Source organism: Tamandua tetradactyla, chromosome 23 (genome assembly GCF_023851605.1).
Source record: "Tamandua tetradactyla isolate mTamTet1 chromosome 23, mTamTet1.pri, whole genome shotgun sequence".
NCBI lineage: Eukaryota > Metazoa > Chordata > Mammalia > Pilosa > Myrmecophagidae > Tamandua > Tamandua tetradactyla.
In genome coordinates this window covers 11473556-11498617 of record NC_135349.1, presented here as the reverse complement: position 1 = coordinate 11498617, position 25062 = coordinate 11473556, and the positions used below count along the sequence as shown (strand labels likewise).

Sequence of the window (25062 nt, the reverse complement as noted above, 5' to 3'; positions counted from 1 at the left end):
TGAAGCGAATGTTTCAGCGTGTGAATGGATGGATGGGACAGACTCAGCAGCTACTACTTCTCCAAGGAATTTTCTAAATCTCTCAAATGTGAGATCCTGGCACCCCCCAGAGGCCAGAGTCTCTAACTGCCCAATGCCCCCAAAACCTTGGACACCAAAGGTGCTGAGAACCAGGGGCATGGATGGAGCTAGACAAAATGAGGGTTCTGGGAGACAGAAAATCTAGGACCCAGTGCTTGTGACCTTACTGTGACTTTCCCAAGGTCAATTTTTCTTGAATGAGGCTCAATTTTTCTCATCTGGACAACGAAGCTAATCAAAACCGATGGATGGGTTGCTGTGACATTGAAACGAAATTATGGGTGTAAGTGTCTGAGATGGTGTCTGGCACATGGAATGCGGTTTCCTTCCCAGAGGCAGCCCCAGGGTGTGCGTGAACACACACACACACACACACACACACACACACACGCGCGCGCGCGCTTTCAGCCCGGTAGGGGAGAAGGAGAGGGAAAGCCTAGGTCAGGCCAGACCACGAGCGGTAGACAAGGACACATTTATTCTCCAAGGGTTTCGTGCACAGGTGGGGTTGGCCCAGCCTCGGGGGTCAGGGACTCGGGGAGAGGGAGCTCAGACAAGGGCCCTGAGGCCTCCTGGGGCTCAGCCTCCTGGGCCCGGGCCAGTTGAGCTGTGTGGTCAAAGGCAGCCTGCAGGAGGCGGGAGGCAAGGCAGGTGGTCCAGGTGACAAGGTAGGCCAGGTGCCAGGTGGTGAGTGCCACCAGGCTCTCCGCCCGCCAGGACAGATGCTTCAGCAGCGCTAGGAGCTCCAGCACCACACGGTTCTCCAGCAGCGCCTGGAGCAGGCAAGTAGACGGGCAGGTGGCTGCTAGCTCCCGTGCCCCAGACCTGGCCCGCAGCAGCCCGGCCCCTGCCCCAGCCCACCCACCTTGCCGAGCAGCTGGCCCAGGCTGCGGCGGCAAACCATCCGGCACAGCCTCCAGGCCGGCAGCAGCAGCAGCAAGGCTGCCTGCAGCAGGCTGTGCAGACACGACAGCAGCAGGTCTGCCCAGGTGGCTGCCGAGAGGCCCAGCCGCGCCCAGGCATCCAGCCTCTGTGGGGCCAGGTCCAAGGCTCGGGCGCAGCCCAGCACGCCCGCCCACGCCAGCTTGGGCACCCGCAGCACCAGACACACGGGGGCCTCTACCAGCCCCAGCCCGGCCCGGAGAGGCGGGCCCACGGGGCAGGCTGCACCTGCCGGGGGTGGGGGGCCCTGTCTGCTGCAGGACCCCTGGGCCTCCTGGGCCAGCGCTGACACCCACTGGTTGAAGAGGACGATCTTGAGGAGCAGCAAGTTGTAGAGGTGGGTCCGGTTCTGGACCAGCTGCAGGAGGAGGGAAAGAGCCCTGTCACCCACTGTCACCCAGCTGGGGCGGGAACCCGCTGCAGGCCTCAGTTTCCCACCCATGTGAGAATGGATCTGTGTCTACTTGCAAGGACTCCATCCTCAGAAGGAGGCTTTGGGAAAAGTGTTTTGTATTATATTTGGCTTTATTTCTGTTGGTTTTAAATGATTATTTAGAATGTTCCAGACTGAAGGAGGTTGCTCTATTATTACTATCCTCTTTATCATCATCGTCATTATTATAGAATGAGTGACAAGCCCTGACCCACCCCCTCTGGTCCTGCAAGATTTGAACCCAGAACAATAGTTTTCTCCCAAGCACCGGGCTCGGCGTCACACCAGTTGTCTCTTGGTGTCACGTGGGCAGCTGGGGGCGAGGGGCAGACCTTGAAGGTAGAGAGATGTGTCCCCAGGAGACATAGTCGTGTCATTAGGAGAGAATTCACAGCCAACCTACCGGGAGGGCTGAAGGAGAAGGAGGGACCCAAGAAGGTTTCCAGATCTCTAACCTGGATGACAGGTGGGCAATGATCTCTCCCGTCCCCGGAGAGAAATTACACAAAAGTGGGGTTGGGTCGGGGCTGGGGAGGAATTAAAAAGTTCTGTTTTGACATGAGACAGCTCCTCTCGAGGCCTGAAGTCCAGAGGTCCCCTCATCCGGGCACTTGAGTGCCACCAGCCCACCCAGTGGGACCCCCACGTGCTGTGTCTTCAGGAACAGCAGCTCGACTCCGACGGGGCCTGGGTCTTGCAGGCCCTTTGGTGGAGGGTTTGATAGCAGCCAGCCCTCCCAGCCCTGCCCCACCCCTCCCCCATTCTCATGGGCTGGACGAGCAGAGACTGAGGGGCTGGAGCTCTGCTGGGAAAGGAAGGGGACCCAGCTAGGAAGCTGCCTCCCAGATTGCAGTGCTGGGACCAGGGAGGAAAGGAAACTACTAGTCCCACATGATCCTCCAAGTTAGGTTTTCTAGGAGAGGAAACAGAGGCTCAGAGAGGTGAAGCAATTTGTACAAAGTCACACAGCTGAGGGTCCAATCCAGTTGCGTCTGACTCTTCCTACTGCGCCATGTCACCTCCCTTCCTGCTGCCACACTGTGGAGACCCAGTAGACCCTTTTCTGAGAACTCAAGCCGCTGAGGGCTTGTGATTTGGACATGTGATCCCGACCACAAGCATGTGGATGTTTTAAAAAGATGGATGAAAGGGTAATGCTCAACCCCCGGGAGAGACCCTCTCTAGAGAAAACCCTGTGGTTTGGGGGCTGGGCTGGTGGGAACACCAGCTTACTCCAGGAGGCAAAGGTCCATTCCCCGTTACTGAGACAAGCAAGGGCTTGAGTCTGGCAGCTCTGCGGTGGCTGTGTGGCCGAGGTGAGGCCCGTGATGCCCTCCCAGCTCCAGCCCCACCCCTGGCTCCCCACTCACCAGCACCAACAGCCTCACCACCTGTTGCAGAATCCCCAAGAGGCTGGACCTGACTGGAGGGATGGCCTCCATGTCTGGTCCTCCCTCTGCTCCTGCAGTGGGAAAGGCAGGGTGACCTCACAGATACCCCAGGGTGGGGGCCAAGTTACCATGGGGACCCAGTTGTCACAGGAACCCGCCCCGCCCCTTGTCTACCTCCTGCTCCCTCCAAGGCCTCAGTTGCAAGCCCAACAACCTCAGGACTGGTCAGGGCTTTGCTGGCCAGGCTGGGAGACAAGGATTCGAGCGCATGAAGTTTACCCGGGAGGTGACCCCTGGAAACATCATTGGAGAGTAAGAGAGTGAGGCTGGGGAGGGAAGGACGCGTTCTCAGCGTGAGTTGACGAGCAGGTTCTCACTTTGCATAGCTGGGCCTCCAGTTCCGGGCTCTGGGTGCTGGTGTAGAAAGAACCTCCAAGCCGCCCCATCTCAGCAGCATGAGAGCTCGGGCAGGTACCTTCCTTTCCCTGTCTATCACTGTTTGGGGACCACTCCCGGACTCATCAGCTCCCTCAAACCTCCGGCCTGCCCCCGTCAGACATGAGAGCCAAGCTCTTGCAGGAGAAAGGCTCAGGCAGATGTCACTAATGCAAGTCGCAGGCAGCTGAAACTGTCTCCATGTGTGGGAACTGAAGGTAGGGAGTAGGTGGGCATTACACCTTCCGGAATCTTCCAATGCCCAAATGATCAAAGACAAACTTTTACCCCCCTCCCAGGGCTGCAGGTGGCAGAAGGAAGCCTCAGCTGTCCAAACCTGAAGGCCCCATCTAAGTGTCCCACCTCACTGATTCTTTCATTTTGCTAAAAGCTTGTTTCCAGTTACAAAGCAGACATTTATTCTCTGAGCTCTTCATCAATGACACCTCAGCAGGTTCTGAGAGTAGGTTAGGAAATGGGAGGGGAGATAAATGGGCTGATGGAACAAGTCCTGAGGGAAAGGAGGGCAATTTGCTGAGCCACCCTATTCTGGGCTGCAAGAGGCAAACAGGAAGACACAGGCTGCCTAGAGCATTCCAGACAGGTTGCCAGAAGCACGGACTGGCTACGGAATTCAATGCCTTAGAATTCTAGAAGATTCCAGAACCTTGATCAAGATGCATTTCTTACAGTGCTATCCTGTCTGTATCCCACGGAGAGACCCTCAAAGAGAAATGGGCTTTATAGAATGTATGAATATATCTCAGAAAAATTGCATGGGAGAAAAGAGAGAGAGAGTAAGGATCTATGGACATGTCCCACGGCAGTGAGAAAGGGAGAGGGACCCCACAAAAGAAGAGGGACGTTAAGGGTAGAGCAAGAGAAATGGGACACTGGCTGGGGGCCTGCAGATGGCACCCACAAGGCTACAGGATGAGGCTCCCAAACATCTGAGTGGTTTTTTTTTTTAATGTAGGAGAAAGCACATCCCCTGGCGGACAGGTGAGTGCAGGGTTCAGTGAGGAGTGGCCCCTCTGGGCAGTCTGGAAGGGTGAGTGCTGTTCTGCCCTTGGACACAGCCTGATTTCAGTCCCCCTTGCCCCCTCAGCCAGGCACCCTTGTGCAGGATGCAACCTGCCCAAACGTCCATGGCAGCCTGCCCCAGGGAGTCCCTGGAAATGTCGACGATGACCTTTGCCCAGGACAGTCCCGTTCACCCACTTGTTTCCTCCCTGGGGCAAGAGATGGGGTCTGAACACTGAATGTGGCAAAGTCCCTGTCCTTGCCCCTCCCCCACCCACCATCTCTATCTCCAACAGCACGGTACTGAGTGTCATATGACCACTGGGGCTTCAGAAGGGCTTCCCTGAGCTGAGTTTTGAAGGATAGGTAGGAGTTTTCCAGAGAAGAAAGTGTGAAAAGTGGTCCAGGCAGAGGAAACAGATTGATTCAAACAATTCAGTATTACTAGAGCATAAAGTAGGACATAGGGAGGAGCAGAAGGTGGGTGGTGAGGTCGCCAAGGGCCACGTGGGTCACAGAATATTCTAGCGAACAAGAAGAGTCATTGAAGAGCCTAAGCACCGAGGAAATTGGGATAGCTGTGGGCTGCAGAACGGTCCCTCTCTGGGTGCATGAAGAGGTACCAATGGGGTAGGGAAAGGGTCTGGGGGAGGGAGTCCAGAAAGGAACCCCACAGCGATAAATCCTGCAGGCACAAGGTGATAGGAGCCTGTAGGGCTACGGGGCTGGGAATGGAGAGAAATGGAAAGATGCCAGAAATCTGTAGAAGGTGGGGTCGAATCTGAGGATGGCAAGAACTGTGTATGGTTTCAGATTTTACCTTATTTGCAACCTAGCAAGTTAGCGTGCCATAGTTTCACGGAGGCTAGTAGAAGACACAAGACTCCTGGATCAGAAATAAAGGTGACTTATTACTTCCAGCTAGAGCAATTAACGAGAGCATAAGATTTTGCTCTGGTTCCTTGAGCCCCAAATCTCACAAGGCAGCGTGAAGAGGGCCAGACAAACCTGGGCACACATGCTGGCTTGTTCCAGGGGAAGAATCCTGAGCTTGGGAGACCCAAATGTTTTATAACGGACAGTAGGCCTGCTTCCCTTCACTCCCATAAGAGAGATTATCTTTATTCTACTGGAACCGAATTGCCCTTTGCTCCAGAAGGATGGTTGTTCTATATACAAACATCCTGGAAAAGATAATTCAGTGCAAAGGGCAATTAATTAGTGCCTTACCCACAAGGCCTGCAGAAACATGAGCAACCAGAGAATTATCTCCCAACAGAGGACTGATTAGGAAGAAACGCAAAGCAAGGCAGGGGTCAGGGAGGCTTGGATAAAGGGAGGACAGTGGCGCTGCTCACAGAAGCAGGGGCCAAGTAGCAGGAAAGCGGGTTTAGGGGGAGGAAGCAAAGGGCTTGGGTGAGGCAAGCCTGGGGTTAGGGACTGAGAGATTGCTGGGAGTCAGGTGGCAGCGGCTGAAACTAGGGTTTTCAATTTGTTTTCCCTCTATTCTGTCCTCCCTCTCTGGCTTGCACCCACCCACCCACCGCTTCTTCCATCTGGCATTGCCCACACCCAGAATTCCACTGTCACTAAGGCTGAGTTGATGGTCCCCAACCTCAAATTAACCAGACTCCCTGGACAATGTGGTCAGGGTTAGGGCTGGAGTTAGAGACCTCTCTCTGCCCCACTGCCCCTCAGGGTGGCCGCTCAGGGTACCCCTCAACCTCCACGAGGATGACACACCCAGATGTCGGGCTCAGCTCCAGCCAGTGGCCTCCGCCCAGCAGACCCTATATCTTGGTCCCCAAACTAGATGCCAGAGTCCCTCTAGTGCTCTGCCTGTGTTCAGACCAGGGGACCTCACAGGGGCCACCTGTGGAGGGTGAAACCAACTCAGGACCGCCCCCCAACCTAGCTCAGGAAGCAGCACCTGCAGCCACCCAGTCCCATAAGCCAGAAACCCCAGAGTCCCACTGCCACCTTTCTCTCCCCACCTTCATGCCAAGCCTTCTCCAAGAGCCAAGACCATGAGTCTTGTTCAGTATTGCACCCATGCCTAAACAGTGCCGGGTAGGGTACACAGTAGGAACTCCATAAATACTTGTTCAACTAGTAAATGAAGGAATGAGCAGTGGCCTGGGAGATCCCACCCATCGGGCTGGATATGGACACAGCAGGAGCTGCTGCAGAAGGGACCTCCCCCGTAGAGGCTTCCCTTCCCCTCCCAAACCCACCCCCTTCCCTTTCCTACTCAGCATCTGGGTTCACAGCCAACACTTCCCTTCCAGGGTCCTGTCCTCACCTTGCAGAGTAACAGGGACCACTAGGTAGGATAGCCCAGTCACGGTTGCCGCTGCCTTGCACCACGCCAGGGGACGTCATTTTCTCGTGGTCCCGGCTCAGGACCGTGGGTGAGAAGAGAGGCAGGACACCAGCGTGGGACCTGCTCCCAGCCAGCCAGGGCTCCCGGACGGGCTTTCAGGTGCGCTTCCCCGGCGGGTGCAGGACGGCGGCGCGGCCGCGCGGGGGCAGCAGACACGCGGCGCGGCGGGGTCGGGTGCGCCCTTGGCGCTCAAAGCACACCGGTAAGAAGTTCCCAGCTCCTTGTTTTGTCCCTAATGGGCCTGCGAGGCCGGTTTCCCTGCGACAGCAACGTTGCGTCATCTGAGCAGCTCGCCCTGTGCAAGCCCAGTCATGCCTAGGTTGCTAGAGGCGAAACCATCGCGAAAAGATCCGGACCCAAATATCCCTCTCTTTATCTCACGTTCCGATGTTAGAACTTCATTTTGGTTCATTTCCCATCTTTACTCCGGTATTTTCAGAAGGGCACAAAAACTAAAAAAGAGTGCCTTCCTACTTATTGGAACTTGTATTTTTCTTTCAAAAGATGACTTTATCAAAAATAAGGAGGAAAGCAGGAGGGCCGGTACGCTGGTGAAGGGAAAAGGTTTTAGAGTCTGCCACTTACTTATAGATCTGTGGTCTGGGACAAGCTCCTGCCCCAAGTTTCTTTATCAGTAAACGAGGGCTAGTAGAGGCTGCCATATGAGGCTGGGGAAGGGAGCCAATGAAATGGGGTCTGTGAAGGATTTGGAGCTGTGCCCCGCAGGGCACCAATGCTTGGCGATTGTTGGGAAAGAAAAGTTGGCATCTGGAAATGAAAAGGAATGCAAGATTAAAAAAGAAAAGAAATTGGACAAAATGGCTTTAAAATATATGCAAAGTTGATATTATATATATATATATACAACCCAGGTTACACAAATTAATTCACAATGCCATATGTGGAAAGATTTGTTTTTAACCAATCTGCTTTCAGGCAATTTACTTGGAACCCAGACTAGATTTTGAAATTCAGAAAACACTGCTAAATGTAAAAAAGGGTCATTGCTACCTTAAAATTAATTCACTGTGTGTTTTAACATAAAAATGAATGGAAATAGGGCGGTGCAGTGGTGGCTCAGTGGCAGAATTCTCGTCTGCCGTGCCAGAGACCTGGGTTTGATTCCTAGAGCCTGCCAATGACAAAAAATGAAAAAACAAACAAATGAAAATGCTTAACAAATGCTTTTTTAAAAGAAGTGTGTAAAGTTGTCAGATCATTCCATTGTTCAAAAGCGTTATTCGCCTGGAAAGCAAAGCTCTAATACATGGACAAAAGTGCATGAAGACGAGTAACAAGTTGCAAAATCATACCTGTGGAATACAAAAATCATTAAAACGTGGGGAGGGGGGGACAGAAACAGGAAATACTCATAATTTTCACCAATTCATTTATTGACCAGTTTGGGACCAATGTTTTTAGCTCTGCTGTTTTCTGCCAACTTACCTAGCTCCTTTCTGGGGAATGTTCTCCCACCTGCTACCCCATCTCAACCACTCCCCATCTCTCTACTTGCTCCAGGTTATCCTGGAGGTTATTCTTATGCATTAAGTAGATATCACCTTGTTATCCAAGATGTAATGGAGAGGCTGGAGGGAACTGCCTGAAAATGTAGAGCTGTGTTCCAGTAGCCATGTTTCTTGATGATGATTGTATAATGATATAGCTTTCACAATGTGATTGTGTGATTGTGAAAACCTTGTGTCTGATGCTCCTTTTATCTGCCTTGTCAACAGATGAGAGGAACATATGGAATAAAAATAAATAATAGGGGGAACAAATGTTAAAATAGATTTAGTCTGAAATGCTAGTGATCAATGAAAGGGATCAGTAAGGGGTATGGCCTGTAAATTTTTTGTTTGTTTGTTTGTTATATTTTTCTGTTGTCTTTTTATTTCTTTTTCTGAATTGAGGCTAATGTTCTGAGAAATGATCATGATGATGAATATGCAACTATGTGATGATATTGTGAATTGCTGAGTGTATGTGTTGGGAATGTTTTTTTCTTGTAATTTTTTTTAATTAATAAAAAATTAAAAAAAAAAAAAAAAAGAAAGAGCATCTACAGTCCTGCAGTAAACTTCTCGCCCCACCCCACCTCCAGCCACCACCGACCTGGCCCGAGTCAGTGACAACTCTCTGTGGCTGAATCCAGTGTACAGAGATCAAAAGCAAAGCCAAAGGCGAGTGACACCCTGGAAGAAGATGCGTCCAACACATAGAAACTGACCATGGATCAGTATCCAGAATATATAAAGAGCTCCTACCCATCAATAAGAAAAATCAAATGACTTGATGGGAAAAAATGGGCAAAGGCAATTCATAGAAGGGGAAATCCAAACAAGCCATTAAACTTATGAATAGATGCTCAGCCTTACTAGTGATCAGGAAAAATGCAAATTAAAACCACAGAGAGATATTATCTTACACTCATTCACAAAGACAGAAATGTCTGATACTATGCCAAGCATGGATGAGACTGTGGGGCAACCAGGGCACTCAGGCACTGCCTATATCCTGAGCCAGCAGCTCCATATTGGTTTTCAAACTCTGACTGCCACCCGCAGTAAGAAATTTATTTTACAGAGCAGCCCATTACACACACGAACTGAAATAAGAATGAAACAAAGCAGGGCAGGCCACTGTGGCTCAGTGGCAGAGTTCTCACCTGCCATGCCAGAGACCTGGGTTTGATTCCCGGTGCCTGCCCGTGCCAAAAAAAATTTTTTAAAGACAAGAATGAAGCAAAGCAACAATTACCCTTACTACGTGCAAAGTGCTCTTTTATTTTTGTATCCTGTTCTATTTCACAACTGACTAAATTGTTTTCACTGCCCTTCAACGAGTTGCAAGCCCCAATTTGAAAAGTACCTCCCTGGAGAAACATCCACTTGTAAACAAAGAGATTTGAATGAGGCTGTGGCAGCATTTTTCCCTTCAGTAGATAAGTGGATAAACAAATTAATGACTTAGGCAGTAATTAAAATGAATGCATCAACATGGCAAGCTCTCAAAAACATAGGAAGTGAAAAAGGAAAGTTGCAGACTAGCAGCTGTAGTGATAGCTACAGCATGGCATTTATAAAAACCTTTTCAAACCCAAGAAGCAATATTACATGTTCTGAACACATCATATATATAGTAAATAGATAAATTTATATATAAGCCAGACCTAGAAGGTCCCCTCGCATTCATGATGTGGCTGGTTCCTTGGGGAATGCCAGCTTCATCTGCAGTCCTGTCTTCTTTTCCTACAATCTGCACACAGTGAAGCAAGGATAAAAAAATGTTAGCATATGCTCATTCTGGGTTGGGGGTACACAAAGATTGAGAACGAGCCCATCAAGCAAACATCTGAAGGAAGAGTGATCCAGGCCAAAGAAAAGCAGTGCAAAAGTCCTGAGGTAACCTTGGCAAGTTCCCAGAACAGCAGAGGTCAAGATGGCAGAGCAGGGAGGACAGATGTTGGAGACAAGGTTAGCAAGGAGTCTGGATTTTAAGTTTTAAGCAGGAAAGTAAACTCATCAAATGTAAACTGTGAAAATAAAACTCTGGTTGGCCATGCTTTAAGTACTGGAATGGGGTGACAAAATGAACATGGGGTTATTGTACCCATTTCTTCTTTTGTGCATGCTTGAAATTTTCCATCAAATTTTCTAAAATAATAATCAGAGCTACTTCCACTGGCTACTATGAAGAAGATGGACTGTTGGTGTGGCAAAGGAGGGGGCAGGGAGGCCAGTGAGAGGCTGCTGCAGGGGTCTGGGCAATGGAGAGGGTGGCTGGGACAAGAGATGGAGGGGAGAGAAGGGGTATTTGGTGTCCACCAGATTTGCTGATTGGCAGAGAGTGGGCTAGGGGGAAATAACGAGGGCTGAGCCCCAGGCGCACGGTGGTGCAGGGCATTGGCTGAGATGGGAGCCCAAGGAGGAGGGCGGTGAGGAGAACAGGAGTCAGGTCTGGGCACATGGCCAGCGAGAGACTGTGGGCTCCAAGGGCACTTGCCAAATGCACAGGCAGATAGGTAAATGCAGAGTTCAGGGGACAGTCGGGACCAGGAGTCGCCAATTGGGGAGTCACCGGCACATAAACAGTATTTAAAGCCACGGGACAAGATGAGATCACCTAGAAAGTGGGTGTAGATAAAGAAAGGAGGTGCCCAGGACTGTGCCCGGGGGCCCTCCCATGTCAAGAGATGGGGTGGAGGACAGGAACAGGAGGCAGCAATGCAGACTGAAAGGGGGCAGCTCAGGGGGTAGGAGGGAAACCGGAGAAAGGGAAGTTGCTCTCTCATCCCCCACAACCTGTAAGTACCGAGGTTGCTCTGTCGGCTACTAAATGGGAACCCGTGGGCGGCCTCCCCTACCTCTGCTCGGGACCCCAGCTCTCGCTCAAAATAATTGCAACAGCCTCAGAACTGGCAGTTCACCCAGCCCACTCTCCACGCTGCCTTCTCGAGCCATGTTCGTAACACGCAGACCTGACTGTGGCTTCCCCATCGCTCCTCCAAGACCAGGAGCCCATGGCCCACCAGGGAAGCATGACCTTCGCGGTCTGGGTGCCGCACCCATCCGCGGCCCCACCTGCGGCTTCGCCCCCTGACGGAGGCACACGCCAGCACCCTTGTTCAAACCCAGAGGTTTGTACCCACAACCGTTCCCTGCTCCCTTCTTCCTGGAGGCAGAGCTCCCTTCCCACACCAGACGCAGAAAGTGCCAGCCCTGGGCGCTCCCAGCCTGCCTTGCAGCTCGAGCTTGGACAATGGAAGCAATCCTGGAAGAGGAGCTGCCAGGGGCTTCTGGGCAATATCTTCCCCCAGACACAGAAGGAAACCAAAAAGGAGACACTCCCTCCTCGGGAGCTTGCCTTTGGAGCGGTGCCGGAGCTGCAGCCATCGTCTTGTGACCAGAAAGGAGAGCAGGGCAGACACACAGGATGGCAAATTGGGAACGGAGGGTGGGGAAAGCCTGGGCTAACAGCAGACCCCTACTATCTTGAAGCCACTCTGGGTTGGGTTTTCTGACACATTCTCACCCTCACACTCCTGATCCCTGAAAGTCTTGTTTTTCCCCCAAAACTCAGGCCCTCTTGCCCTTGCTGCCATCTCAACCGGACATGTCCCTGCCCCTTGTCTGCTCACTCCAGTCCCTCAGGGGCTCCTGCCTCTCCTCCCAGGGCCAGCTGCAGCCCTTGGCCTTTGGCTTGGGCATCTGCAGGGCCAGCTAACAGCTACGAAATATGGACAAGCTTTCACCACCCCTCCCTACCCCCAGACAATTTCTTGCCCCCCAGCGCTTCCCTCTTCCATTTTGGCAGCAGCTGGACTGGGTGCCACCCATTGTTCCTGGTGGCAGGGAGGGATTTTCAGCAGAAGACACAGAAAAACCTTTGAGCTCCAAAAGCTTAGAACTTGAGGGGACTGATGCATTGGAGAAACGGGTCAGACCAAAGGCTTCCGGCCCCAAGGCCAGCACCTGTTTCTGGGCCAGAACGGGGAGAGAATAGAGAAGGCTGGGTGGGGCCCGGGGCCCGTGCCTGGAGACCAATGCAGCCTCCACCGGCGTCCTCCACGGCAAGCCGCGTCCCCCGCCAGGGCCCCTGTAGGAGCCACATGGGTGCCACAAACTTGCAGCCTCCGGTCAACAAGCTGACATATCACCGAGTGGAGGTGCTGAGGGGCTACTCGGCCAGGTGGGGGGGCCCCCTGAGTACCTCCCTGGAGCCACCCAAGTCGTCCTTTGCTGGTCCATCAGAACTGCCACCCACCTTACTTGAAGGGTCACACATGCTCTATATCCCTCAATATCCTCACCCTCACCCCCGCCCCAGACAAAGGAGTGGTCCTGGACACCCCGGGGGTAGGGAGTGACTGGGAAAGCAAAGGCTGCGCATCTATATTTAGGACAGTCTGGACAGAGCAAACCCCCACCCCCCCTCCCCCACGAGAATGGGCAGCGGTAGGGGGTGGGGAGGTGTTTCCGACCCATCTGTGTGACTCCAGGGTCCTGCAGAAGGTACCAGATGGGGTTTCCAATAAAAGCTTGTTTAAGGAATAGACTTAGCTGGCATAGCATTCTGCCTTTCGCCCTCCAGGAGCAGCCATGTCGAGACCACAGGCACGGGGTCAGAGGTGGCAGAGAGGAGAGACGATGAGAGCCACCATATCATCCTGCCAGTCTCATGCCAGTAAATCCCTCGCGACGTAAGCCGCTGCCATGCAGGTGTTCTGCTCTTTGCAGCCAAACACACAGCAGGTAAGTGGTTCACTGGACAACCTTCAGGGTAAGACTGACCAGGATTTGGATCTTGGCTGGTAAGCGCTGAGTTCTGGGCTTCCCCCCACCACCTCCAGTCCCCCCAACCGCTCTTGTCAAGGGCACTGTATTCAAATAAGTGAGGCTGGCAAGTTGTTTGGGTTTGCTGATGCTGCCAGAATGCAACATAACAGAAATGGGCTGGGCTTTTCAAAGGGGATTTATTAGGTTACAAATGTACAGTTCCAAAGCCATAGAAACGTCCAAATTAAGGCATCAACAAGTGGATCACTGAGGAAAGGCCAAAGGCACCCAGGGCTCCTCTGTCACGTGGGAAAGCACATGGGGACGTCTTTTGGAACTTCACTCCAAGATGTCTCTGGGTCCTTGCTCATGTCTCCCGGAGTGCTTCTGTCTCAGCTTCTCTGAGCTCGCACCAAAATGTCCCTGCCTTTTATCTTCTCATAAAGAACTCCAGCACGGGAATTAAGACCTACCTTACAGGGGCTGGGTCACATCTCCATGGAAACAACCTAAGCGAAAGGCCCCACCCAAGGAGGCCCGCACCCACAGGGATGGATTAAAGACCACAGCCTTTTCTGGGGGCACCTAACAGATTCAAACCCACACGCGAGTATAACAGACAAAGCCTGGGATCTCCTATGACACTGACAGTTTATTCTTGTTCATGCAACAGTGCAAGGTGGGGTGGGGGAAGGGCACTGCCCCACACAATCATTTAGGGTCTCAGGCACTTTCATCTTGTAACTCCAAACTCCTCTGGCTGCTGGGAGACCTCTCCAGAGGGGATCAGTGACCAGGCCCGGAAATGGAGGCTTCGCTTCCAGCCACAGTCCACTGGCCAGAAATCTGCCCCCGCGACAGGCACAGGCCTGTCCTCTAGCTCAGGAGGCGAAGGTAAACGCAGCAGCTGCTGGGCACCGGCGGGGTCTAGGTCAGCCACCCAAGGCTTCCATGTCCCCATGCCCAGTACACTTCTTAAAGCTCACTTTGCACCACCTCCCAGCAACACTGGGCATTCTTGGCCATCCCAGACATTCTGAAATCCTCCCTGTTCTTCGCTCCTGGGCTGGTGTGAAACTGCCATGCACCCCAGAAAAAAAACATGTTCTTCTAATCCATTCTTGTGGGTGCAGATCTCTTGGGGGCGGGACCTTTTGATTAAATTGTTTCCATGGAGATGTGACCCGCCCAATTCAAGACGGGTCTTAATCGTTTTACTGGAGCCCTGTGTGAAGAGAATAAAAGACAGAAAACAGCTCAGCTCAGAAAACAGAGATGCTCTCCAATGCATCTCTCAGAAAACAGAGAGCAGCGAGATGAAACCAAGTGAAGGACACAGAGGGAGAGAGATGCCCTAGAGACACTGAGAGAAGACCCTCAGGACACAGAGAGCTCAGAGAAGTGTCCCTGGAGTAGGAAGCAAGGACCCACAGACACTCAGAAAGAAAGCACTGGAAGCAGAGGCTGAGAGCAACGGAGCCCAGTAGCAAGCACCAGCAAACGTTGCCACATGCCTTCCCACATGACAGAGGAACCCAGATGCCATCGGCCTTTCTTCAGCGACGTATCCTCTGTTGATGCCTTAATTTGGATATTTTTATGGCCTGAGAACTGCAAATTTGTAACCCAGTAAATCCCCTTTGTAAAAGTCAATCCATTTATGGTATATTGCATTCCGGCAGCTTTAGCAGACCGAAACAGCTTCCTTCCTTTCTCTGGGTTTTCTCCAACCCGCACCCCCACCCCCAAGCACTCCTCTTCCTCCACCTGCCCTGAAATGTTGGGGTCCTCAAGCTGGATCCTGAGCCCTCTTCCCTTCTCCGCCTCTTCTCACCCTGCACAATCACACCCTTACCAGCTGCCTCAACCATCACCATCATATACTAATGACCCTGAATCTATCTCCAGTCCCTGCTCTCTCCGAAACCCCCGACTCTGGCATCAAACAGCCTCCTGGACGTCGTCATGTAGACGTATCACTGATACCTCAACCTCAAATGCTCCAAACTGTTAACATCCTCCTCGTCCCCCACCCACTTCCCAGCACCCAACACTGCTCCACCTCCTGGGCTCTCCCAGCTGCGAATGCACCACCATCAACCCAAGGGTGAAAGCCAGAAACATGGCTTTCATTTCTAACAGTAGGTTCCCCATTTCACATCCACCAATTGACAAAATCCTGCCACTTCTACCTCCTAAATATCTCTGGAATCCATCCCCTCTTCTCCAGTGCCATGACCTCACCCCAAATTCATACTACTGTCCCCTCCTGCCTGTTCAGCTACAGCCCTGCCTCCTAAACTCTGTCTCTTCAAACCCTGATCCCCTCCCCAGGTCCTCTAGACCAGTGCTTCTCAAACTTCAGCTGCAAAGAAATCACCCAGAGACTTTGTTGAAACAGATTTCTGGGCCCCACTCCCAGCAACCTCATTCTGATTCAGTAGTCCAGGTGGGGCCTGGGAATTTGTCTTTCTAGCAAATTGGCCTGTTCTAGTTTGCTAGCTGCCAGAATGCAATATTCCAGAAACGGAATGGCTTTTAAAAAGGGGAATTTAATAAGTTGCCAGTTTACAGTTCTAAGGCCAAGAAAATGTCCCAATTACAACAGTCTATACAAATGTCCAATCAAAGGCATCCAGGGAAAGACACCTTGGTTCAAGAAGGCCGATGAAGTTCAGGGTTTCTCTCTCAAGTGAGAAGGCACATGGTGGACACAGTCAGAGTTTCTCTCTCATCTGGAAGGGCGGATGGCGAACATGGCGTCATCTGCTAGCTTATTCTCCTGGCTTCCAGTTTCATGAAGCTCCCCAGGAGGCGTTTTCCTTCTTCATCTCCAAAGGTCACTGGCTGTGGGTTCGCTTTATGGTGCCGCAGCATTCTCTGCTCTCTCCAAATCTCCCATTCTCCCAAATGTTTCCTCTTTTATAGGACTCCAGTAAACCAATTAAGGCTCACCCAAATGGGTGGAGACATGTCGTCACCTAATCCAGTTTAACAATCACTCTTGACTAAATCACATCATTCAGGGAGATGATCTGATTACAGTTTCAAACATACAGTATTGAATAGGGATTATTCCACTGTTATGAAATGGGATTTTGATTAAAACATGGATTCTCTAGGGGGCATATTTCCTTTCAAACCAGCACAGGGCCCCACTGGAGCAACCCAACCTGGTGGTACTGAGGTTGATTCTGCCAGTCTGCAGACCACACTTTGAATGCTAAGTCTCTCTGCACTGTACAGTACGTTACAGCTTTTTAAACTAATAAAATTGTAGAGAAAAAGCCCTGGAGACTGCTCAGAGCTAAATCAAAAAAAAAAAAACTCTTGAGTTCTCTATCTTCTGAAATTTGAAATCCCCACCAAGACAGCTGATTCAGATAACCAATCAATCCTCTAATTCATTACCTTTGACCCAATACAAAATAAAGCCCACTTGTCCTAAACCTATCTCTAGAATGGACATACCATGGTCCAATCAATAGAAGTCAAGCAACTTTCTTATTATATCTATAAAAATAATATGCCATCCCAGGAATCATTGTCCCTAAGGAAGCTTCTTTTGTTCTGGTTTCCCTTGCGGCAGCAAAACTTTGGGGTCTGGAATAAAATGCTGTAGTCTGCAAACTCAACTCCAATTTGTCTATCACAAAATTATTAAAATGAAATAAAATTAAATATTCAGTTCCTCCATCGTATTAGCCACATTTCAAGTGCTCAATAGCCACACATGCGTAGTGGCTACCATATTGGACAGCATGGATTCCAGAAAGCTTCCACCTTTGCAGAAAGTTCTGGACAGCTTGCCTAGACTTTGGGGAGCATTCTAAAAATGAAGGCTAATTCTATATCCCTCTCTTTGGCATAAGAATCCAGAGGCAGAGCTTGGTGCCAGGGCTGAGGCTGGAAGGCTGGCGGCAAGATGAGCCGTGTGCCAGCGTTCCTGAGAATGGCCAATGTGCACGGCCACCTCCGTGGCTCCAGCCTCTTCATCCCACCCTTGGAGGTGGCTCTGGCCAACTCCTCCAGCAGCCTGGATGGGGGCATCACACAGCCGTTGGCCGCGCACAGGGGTTTCCTGGGGGTCACGCCCACCTACACAGCAGCCCAGGATGCTCTGACCACTAAGTGGGTCACCTCCTACGAGGGCCACGGCACCACCCCCTCCCACCAGGCCACTGCGCTGCTCTTTGAATCCAGCAGTGGCTCCCTGCTGGCGGTCATGGATGGGAATGCCATAACCGCAAAGAGAACGGCTGCAGTATCTGCCACTGCCGCCAAGTTTTTTAAACCCCTCAACTGTGAAGTGTTGCGCATCGCTGGAACTGGTGTTATGAGGTCTTCATGGAGCAGTTCTCCTTTAAGGAGATGAGGCTATGGAACTGCACCAAGGAACATGCAGAGAAGTTTGCGAACACCACCCAAGAAGAGGTACAGGTCTGCTCATCAGTTCGGGAGGCTGTGATAGGTGCAGGTATGCGCAGCCCAGTCACCATGGCAACGGAGCCCATTTTGTTTGGTAAACGGGTGAAGCCAGGGGCTCATATCCATGCCGTGGGAACCAGCAGGCTGACTGGAGAGAACTGGACGCCCAGCTCATGAAGCGAGCAGGGCTGTATGTGGATTCCCGGGAGGCTGCCATGAAGAAGTGTGGGGACGTCCTGTTGTCAGGGGAGAAGCGGCGAAGGGTGTGAAGTCGGCCCAGTGTGAGAACATAGTGTCCAAGTCTTTGGGCCTGGCGGTGGAAGACATGGTTGCAGCCAAACTAGGGTATGATTCCTGGTCATCTGGTAAATAAAACAAAGAATTTAACTGCTGCCAGGGATCCTCAAGGGATATTTGCCGCTGGCTGTCTCACAATTCTAGAACAAAAAAGAGCCCAGTCCGCAGTGAACTTTAGTTTTATGCTTATTGGGTCTTTCCTTAAATAATGAGATTCCCACTCATGCTCGCAGTTGGAAGGTAGAGCTAAGTACCCATGTGCCCTGAAATGCGCGGTGATTCCTTTCCCTCCTATATCACTGCCTTCTGTATTTCCGTGAAATAAAACACTTTCCATCCAGTGTTTAAAAAAAAAAAAAATCCAGACGCTAACATGCCTAAAAGCGCATGTTCTTAGGAAACAGTCGGGAGCTGGGAGGGCAGCTGGGGGAGAACAGCAGAGGTGCCGCCACTCCAGGTGGGCTGGAGCTGCCACGGCCAGAACGCAAGGAAACCCCTGAAACCAGACGCCCCGCGGTCTCGGAGCCTGGGAACTTCCTAGGTTGGAGGAGGGCAAAGAACCCAGAGCTCATTGGCTGACGCGGGGGGCAGGCTGCCAGCGCTTTCCCTTCATTGGATAGTTTCTCTTACCGGGAATCCAATCACCGAGGACGGCGGGGGCGGGACCAGGCGGGACTCTTATGCCCCCAGTCCAGCCTGGCCCCGCCCCATCCTCTTCCCGCTAGGTCCGCCGCCCCCGGCCTTCTGCGCCTGCGGCCCTGCTGTCCCGGTCTGCGCGTTGTCCCCTCCTGCGAGGGGTCCGGTGGGCGGGGCTAGCGCTGGGGGCCGGAGAGGCGTCTGCGGGGCGAGAGACCTGCCCCCGCCGGAAGATGGCGCGGGAGGAGGCGGGGAGGTTGCCCGACGTGCGCGCGCGGGTCGGGGCGTCCCACGGCATCACCGACCTGGCCCGCAAACTCCAGTTCTATGACCGCTGGGCTCCGGATTACGACCAGGTAACCCGCCGGGTCCTCGCCTCCGCCGGCCTCAGGTTTCCTCTCTGCGTCCCGGGGCGGCTGTGAGGCCTGGGTAAGAGAGAGCCCTGCAGTCGAGCGCCTCACGGGCTGACCCCTCCTCCGCCCTCTGACCAGCCGCACGCCTCTGGATTGGCAGCCCTAAAGAGCAGGGGCCAAGAAAGCCCCCCGATCCTGGGGCCGCAGTCTAGGCAGAGGGGCTGCCTGAAGGAGGTGTCATTGAGGGCTCGCCGTGGGCGGAGATTGCAGAGAGGGTCCACGCCCCAGCAGTGCCCCCTTGAACGGAAAGCCCCTTCCGCGCAGGTCATCTGTCACTGGAGCCCAAGGCCCCAACACACATACAATTTGGCCTGACCAGCGTCTAAACTATCTGGCAGAGGCGGTCCTCAAAACCCCGGGGCCTTGGGTGGTGGTCGGCTTAGCCCTCTGTCCCCAGGATGTGGCTGCCCTGCAATACCGCGCCCCCCGCCTGGCAGTGGACTGCCTCACCCAAGCCTTTCCAGGCCTGCCCCACTCTGCCCTGATACTGGACGTGGCCTGTGGCACCGGCCTGGTGGCTGCGGAGGTGAGGCCTCCCCAGACCCTCTGATCCCTGCTTGGACCCCCATATCCTCAGATGTCCTTTCCTCTGGCTTCAGAACTCTGCACACCCCTTGCCTCCATCCCCACCCCCCCACCCCCCCAACTCACTCCCCGAGGTGCGGGGACCCTGCTGGAAAGTGGCAGAGCGGGCATCGTGACTGGAGATCCCTCACCCCAGCTGCAGGCCCGGGGCTTCCTCCAGCTCCATGGGGTAGATGGGAGCCCAGAGATGCTGAAACAGGCTCGCGCCCGCGGCCTCTACCAATGCCTCAGCCTCTGCACCCTGGGCCGGGAGCCTCTGCCCAGCCCTGAAGGTACTGCCGCCCACCGTTTTCACCAAGCCCACCTTTGCCAAGGCCCCTCCTGCCCACCCTCCCTGCCCCCTGCAGAGTCTCCCTTGCGCCCTTGGTCCATTCATTGAGACCCACCTGTCCTCTCTGAGCCCCTGTCTCCCTTGCTGAATCTCCCAACCCCTCACTGAGACCCCCTGTAGGTCACTGAGAGCCCCACTCACTGAGCCCTCCACCCCACAATCTCACTTCAGCCCATGGCTAGGCCATATCCCCCGTGGAATCTGGGTCCTGCAGACACTGGTGGCAACCTCATGCCTCCCCAGGGTGAGCTGGGCTGGGGCCACATTGAGGACAATCAGCCCACCACACGCCCAACCCCGGCACAGGGACCTTTGACGCAGTGCTGATGGTGGGTGCCCTCAGTGACGGCCAGGTGCCCTGCAGTGCAGTACCCGAGCTCCTGCGAGTCACCAAGCCAGGTGAGGTGCCACCCAACCGTCCCTCAGACACATACCTCCTCATCCCCACCCCATTGATACGGGCCTCAGAACCCGACAGGCCCAGAGAGGGGCAGGTTCCTCCCAGAGTCCAGCATCCCCACCGCCAGCCGAGGGCTCAGCCTCCACGGCCACCGTCAACAGACCCAGACAGGCAGGCAGGACAAGCAGGGGCCAGCTTGCCTCCCAGCCATTGGGCAACTCAGAACAACTCCACTCTCTCTCTCTGGCCTCTGTTTTCTCACCTGTAAACAGGAGTGGCACGCATCCCTTCTCTGTGGAATGGCAGGGAGAGCTAGATGACACAATGTCTCTAAACCTTTGCTCCACTCCTGGCACATAGCAGAGACCCAGCTCAGGCTTCCTCATCCTCCTGCTTCCTCACTAACTCGTGGACTGCCCTTAGGCAAGTCTCTTTCCCTTTACTGGTCTCAGTTTTCTCATCTGGGAAGTGGTGAGATGTTAGATGCCAGCACATGTTGTAAACTCGACACGTCGGGCTAGTGTGCAGGTGAGGATGTGGCTACTGTGCTACTGCTGTGTCTTGCCCTCTCTCTCTGAGCCCTGCTCACCAAGCCCCTGGGGACCAGGAAGGGGCCAGAGGGCACAAGGCTGTGCTAGACGTGGCCCGACTAGGGCTGTTGAATGTTCAGTGCTCAAGAACTGAGAGGCATTCCCAAGGACTGGGAAGGGCAGTCCCTGTGAGGCCCGACTTCAGCAAAATCACAAGGCAGAAAGAATGGCGGAGCTCAAGGATTTCGAGACACCAGCCTGGTTGCAGAAAAGAATCCGGGGATCAGAAGGGCTCCACTGAGAGATCACTTCCTCTCTGTCCCAGATCCCAGCAGGGACTATGGCTAAGCCTGGGCAGGTCTGGGCAGGCTTGGGCCTCAGTGAACCACAGGAGGCTGACAGATGCAGGGCTGTTGGAGTCAGCAGGAGAATAAGAGGTGGGGCTCAGGACGACAGGAAATTCCCATCCCAGGAACCAGCAAGAATCCAGGCCTCCAAGAGCCCTACCTACTATACCCACCATGGGACGGGTTCCCCTGTCTAGGAGCCTTTCCTTTTACTTTGCTCCCTGAACCGCCCATACCTCCCACCATAAGTACCCTGCTTCTCCCTACCCCTTCCTCCAGGAAGCCTTCCCAGACCCCAGTCATCAGGTCGTCCCCTTCTCTCATTCAAGGTATATCTGAGGCCAGCACTGGGCATACCTTAGGTAACTGAATTAGAGCTGGCTGTGCCAGGCATTTAACCTGCAGGACTTCCTTGAGACAGAGTAATTATCCCTTCTCTAGAAATTGGGAAAGTAAGGCTCAGAGAAGCCCAAAGCCCATGTGTCTCCTTCCTCCTTCCTGTCCATCCAGACACAGCTGCCGTTGCTACTGGCCCCTAGCAGAAGGGCTAGGTGAGTGGTGAGGAGGGAGCCGCTTCTGTCCAGGGGATTCCATCAAGAAATTTCCAGGAAAAAGGACATTAGAGCTAGATCTTGAAGGGGGCCTAAGAGGGCGTCAAGTTGGCAAGCAGAAGGGCATTCCTGGGGGAGGGAACTGGGAACATCAAAGGCATGGAGGTGGGAAGAGGCCAGCCTGGGGACGAAGCTGGAAGAATTCATAGCCTTGCAGGCGTGAGCAGGAAGGGGACAACTGCCCCTGGCCCAGCTCACCGGTCCTCCCCCCACCCCTCTCCAGGTGGGCTGGTGTGTCTGACCACCAGGACCAACCCATCCAACCTTCGCTATAAGGAGGCACTGGAGGCTACCTTGGACAGGCTGGAGCAGGCTGGGGCGTGGAAATGCCTGGTGACCTGGCCTGTGGACCGGTGGGAACTGGCCACCTCTGAGCTCGAGGTGGTACCCGGAAGCTCTGCCAATGACGGCTTTATCTCTGGCATTGTCTACCTGTACCGAAAGCAGGAAGTGGCCTTGGTTGAGAAGACACAGCCCAGTCCCCAGCCCCCACCTGACCTCTGAGGCTCCTAGTGGCCCTGGCTGGGCCCATCTGCTGGGCCTCCTCTGCTTCATCTGGAAAAATTGGGCCTTTGTGCCCAGCCCTGCCCCAGGAATGGTCTGCCTATTAAATGAGCTCCCAGAAGGGAGGGGAGGACTCGTGGCTGTGTGGTTCTCTGGCCTCAGGAAAGGGTGGCATCTGTCCCTGTGGGGACCAGAAGCAGGAATGGTGCAGAGCCCCTGCTCCCGGCCACCCAGAGCCGCGCCTGCCCTCAGCTGTGTTTTTATAACGCCTCCCAGGATGGTGGGCAGTCTTGCCTCTGATGCATAGATGGGGAAACTGAGGCTGGGCAACGTGGGAACATGTTTGCACTGTGAAAATGGCAGAGCAGGGGTCCCCAGGCCCTGACCCAGACAAATCCCTGATTCAGGGATGAGGGTCCCAAGCTCTATGTCTGGGATTAGCCGAATACATTCACGTGTCTGGGACTGATGCCCACACCTATAAAATGAGATGGGAACGGTGAACACAGGGCAGGGCCTGTGAGCTCCCCGGAGCCCAGCAGGTGAAAGGGGATGATCCTGCAGCTGGGGCCGTGGGAAGGCTTCATGGGGGAGGAGGCTCAGAGCCGGGCCTTCAGGACCAGCAGGATTCAGGTGGGTGGAGAAAAGGAAAAGGACATTCCAGGCCAAGGATAGGGACAGCCCTTGCAAAGGTCAGGAGATGGGACTTGCAGGGTGAGCAGACCAGCCTGGCTGCTCGGACTAAGTGAGGGAAAGGAGGAGGGAGGAAGGGAGGTGGCCCATCTCCCAGAGCTGGGCATCCTTTGTCCTTCTTCTTGGGAGTTCCCAGCACCTCACCAGCGTCTTGGGTATCCACTAGTATTTCATGTATATGAGGTTTACCCTCTTTAAAAAGGAAGGGGATTCCCTAGGTCAGAGCCAATTCTGATTGCTCAGAGTTCCCTGAAACCAATTCTTTCAGTGCTGAAGTCCTGCCCCTGCCCCCCGGTCAGCCTCTCCCGAGGTCTCCAGCCCTACCCCCCACCCCCACCTTCACAGCTGAAATCAGAGACGGCATCTCATTCTTCCTGTGTTCAGGTCCTATTTATTGTAGAAAATAATAATAATTACAGTGACGAACAGATCCTATTACATTACAAAACAGAAACCACCCGGGAGGCAGGGAGAAATGCCGGGACTTCCTGGGGTGAGGGCAAGAGAAAGACCGAGCGCCTGCCTTCTCCAGGCTGGCCAGTGTCCTCGGCTGGGGCAGAGGATTCGAAGGTGGTCAGCTTCAAAGAGTCCGGGGCCCCCTCTGCTGAGGCCAGTGAGGCAGAGTCCAGAGGCAGCAGAGTGGGGGCAGGTAGGGGGGCGGGGTGGCAGCCTGCCCCTGCGGCCCCCTCCCCCACCCCCCACCCAAACCACTTCCTAGCAATCTTGGCCCTTCCCTCCCAAACCCGTCTGTCCACTCTGTGCCTGCGGGCAGGTGGGTGAACGAGGCCCCAGCCAGCCTGGGGGCCACAGGTTTCCATGGGCAAAGCGCAGCCCAAGCACTCAGTGGACATTCGCACACCAACGCACCAGGACTGGGCAGGACCAGGGGTGACCCTGGAACTAGGAGGCAGCAGCAGGAGAAGGGGCCGGAAAGAGTCACGGAAGATGCAGGCAGGGGGAGTGGGGAAGATCAGAGAAGATCAAGGGCACGGTGCCAGCACGGGCCTGGACGGGTCACCGGCTTGTGTGCTCAGAGGCAGAGCCCAAGGTCAGGGCTGAGCTGTCCCGGCCAGCAGGAGCCAGCTCTCCACCCCCACCCCTGGAGGCTTCTGCCCCCTCACCTGTGTCCACCGGCCCTCCCAAGGAGGATGACACGGCGGTCTCTTTCCTTCCACCTTTCTTAGTGTCGAAGAGGCCTTGGGAGGGTGCCAGAAGGGGCTGGGGGCTGCCGGCCAGTGGTCAGCCTCAGTCCCTGCTCGTCCAGCCCCACCCACCCCACCCACCCCCCGACAGCCAGCAGCGCGCGTCCGGGGCCCTCCCAGGGTCACGGGCTGCAGAGCTCAGTCCAGGGAGAAGAAACAAAGCCGACAAAGGGGCAGAGTTGCCGGGGGCACCTCACACGTAGTTGCTGGCGGGCACGGAGCGGGCGGCGGAGTACTTGGCGGAGTAGGGCTTGTCGGAGCGCGGGGGGCAGTTGCAGCAGAGCAGAGCCCCCCCAAGCAGCAGCAGGCCCGACGCCGCCCAGCCGATGTAGAGCGAGGCGCCCATCTCGCGCTTCTGGCCCGAGGCCACCAGCGGGTTGTAGAAGTCGCGGATGACGTTGTGGGCCGTCCAGGACACGGGTATCATCACCAGCAAGCCGGCCAGCAGGAACACCACGCCCGCCACGATCATGATCTTGGCCTTGGAGCTCTCGTCGTCCACGCAGTTGGTGCACTTGCCCCCCACCACGGACAGCAGCACGCCCAGCCCGGCCGCGATGATGCACACGACGGTGAGCGCGCGGGCCGCCTGCAGGTCCTGCGGCAGCGCCAGCAGCGAGTCGTACACCTTGCACTGCATCTGGCCCGTGCTCTGCACCACGCAGGTCATCCACAGGCCCTCCCAGATGGTCTGCGACGTGACGATGTTACTGCCGATGAAGGCCGTCACGCGCCACATGGGCAGCGCGCAGCACAGGATGGCGCCCAGCCAGCCCAGCACGGCCAGGGCGATGCCCATCACCTGCAGCCCCATGGAGGCCATGGCGCGGCGGCGTCTGCGGGGGGTGGCCGGGGATCCGGGCGGCGCTGGGGATCCAAGCACGGAGGACGACACCCAGCTTCTGGAGGGGAGTCCGTTCACCGGGAGTTCCAGAGACAAAGGCCGTCGGAGCCCAGACCGACCAGGCCAGTTCCTTTCTGCTGCTGTGTGCTCTCGGCCGGCAGGCTGCCACGGTTATATGGCTCCAGCAGAGCGGGCGGGGGCAGAGGGAGGGGTTTCGGTCACGGGGGGGGGGGGGGGGGGGGTGCACCCCCCCCCCCCCCCGACCAGTTTCTCTG

At 54.6% G+C, this 25062-nt stretch overlaps 3 protein-coding genes and 1 pseudogene across 4 annotated transcripts; 2 read left to right on the top strand and 2 right to left on the bottom strand.

Annotated features, from left to right (window-relative positions):
* Nucleotides 1-544: 544 nt before the first annotated feature.
* Nucleotides 545-2959, bottom strand: TMEM270 (transmembrane protein 270). The gene is made up of 3 exons (XM_077140954.1): nucleotides 2827-2959; nucleotides 947-1381; nucleotides 545-854 (listed from the first exon to the last, which is right to left on the bottom strand). Exons 1-3 carry the CDS (start codon nucleotides 2896-2898, stop codon nucleotides 558-560), a joined length of 804 nt encoding a protein of 267 aa, XP_076997069.1. The 5' UTR covers nucleotides 2899-2959; the 3' UTR covers nucleotides 545-557.
* Nucleotides 2960-2975: 16 nt separating this feature from the next.
* LOC143667123 (ketimine reductase mu-crystallin pseudogene) lies at nucleotides 2976-18245 on the top strand (annotated as a pseudogene). Its single transcript, XR_013167858.1, has 4 exons — nucleotides 2976-3159; nucleotides 3234-3318; nucleotides 12782-12942; nucleotides 16556-18245. The product of XR_013167858.1 is annotated as a ketimine reductase mu-crystallin pseudogene (transcript).
* A 163-nt stretch (nucleotides 18246-18408) lies between these two features.
* Nucleotides 18409-23029, top strand: METTL27 (methyltransferase like 27). Its single transcript, XM_077140953.1, is given in 6 exon segments — nucleotides 18409-18683; nucleotides 19138-19266; nucleotides 19462-19597; nucleotides 19963-20055; nucleotides 21768-21888; nucleotides 21890-23029. Coding segments are annotated over 6 exon segments (1068 nt in total). The 5' UTR covers nucleotides 18409-18560; the 3' UTR covers nucleotides 22356-23029.
* Nucleotides 23030-23086: 57 nt separating this feature from the next.
* CLDN4 (claudin 4) lies at nucleotides 23087-24979 on the bottom strand. Its single transcript, XM_077140955.1, has one exon. The coding sequence runs from the start codon at nucleotides 24764-24766 to the stop codon at nucleotides 24137-24139; it is 630 nt and encodes a 209-aa protein (XP_076997070.1). The 5' UTR covers nucleotides 24767-24979; the 3' UTR covers nucleotides 23087-24136.
* Between the last annotated feature and the right edge of the window lie 83 nt (nucleotides 24980-25062).

What these genes read in the sequence shown, in the direction of transcription:
- TMEM270 (XM_077140954.1), bottom strand. Translation starts at nt 2,898, where the DNA reads ATGGAGGCCATCCCTCCAGTCAGGTCCAGCCTCTTGGGGATTCTGCAA. An exon ending in TGGTGAGGCTGTTGGTGCTG is followed by an intron (nt 1,382 to 2,826) that starts GTGAGTGGGGAG and finishes CTCCTCCTGCAG; the next exon opens with CTGGTCCAGAACCGGACCCA. An exon ending in TGGGCCAGCTGCTCGGCAAG is followed by an intron (nt 855 to 946) that starts GTGGGTGGGCTG and finishes TGCCTGCTCCAG; the next exon opens with GCGCTGCTGGAGAACCGTGT.
- CLDN4 (XM_077140955.1), bottom strand. Translation starts at nt 24,766, where the DNA reads ATGGCCTCCATGGGGCTGCAGGTGATGGGCATCGCCCTGGCCGTGCTG.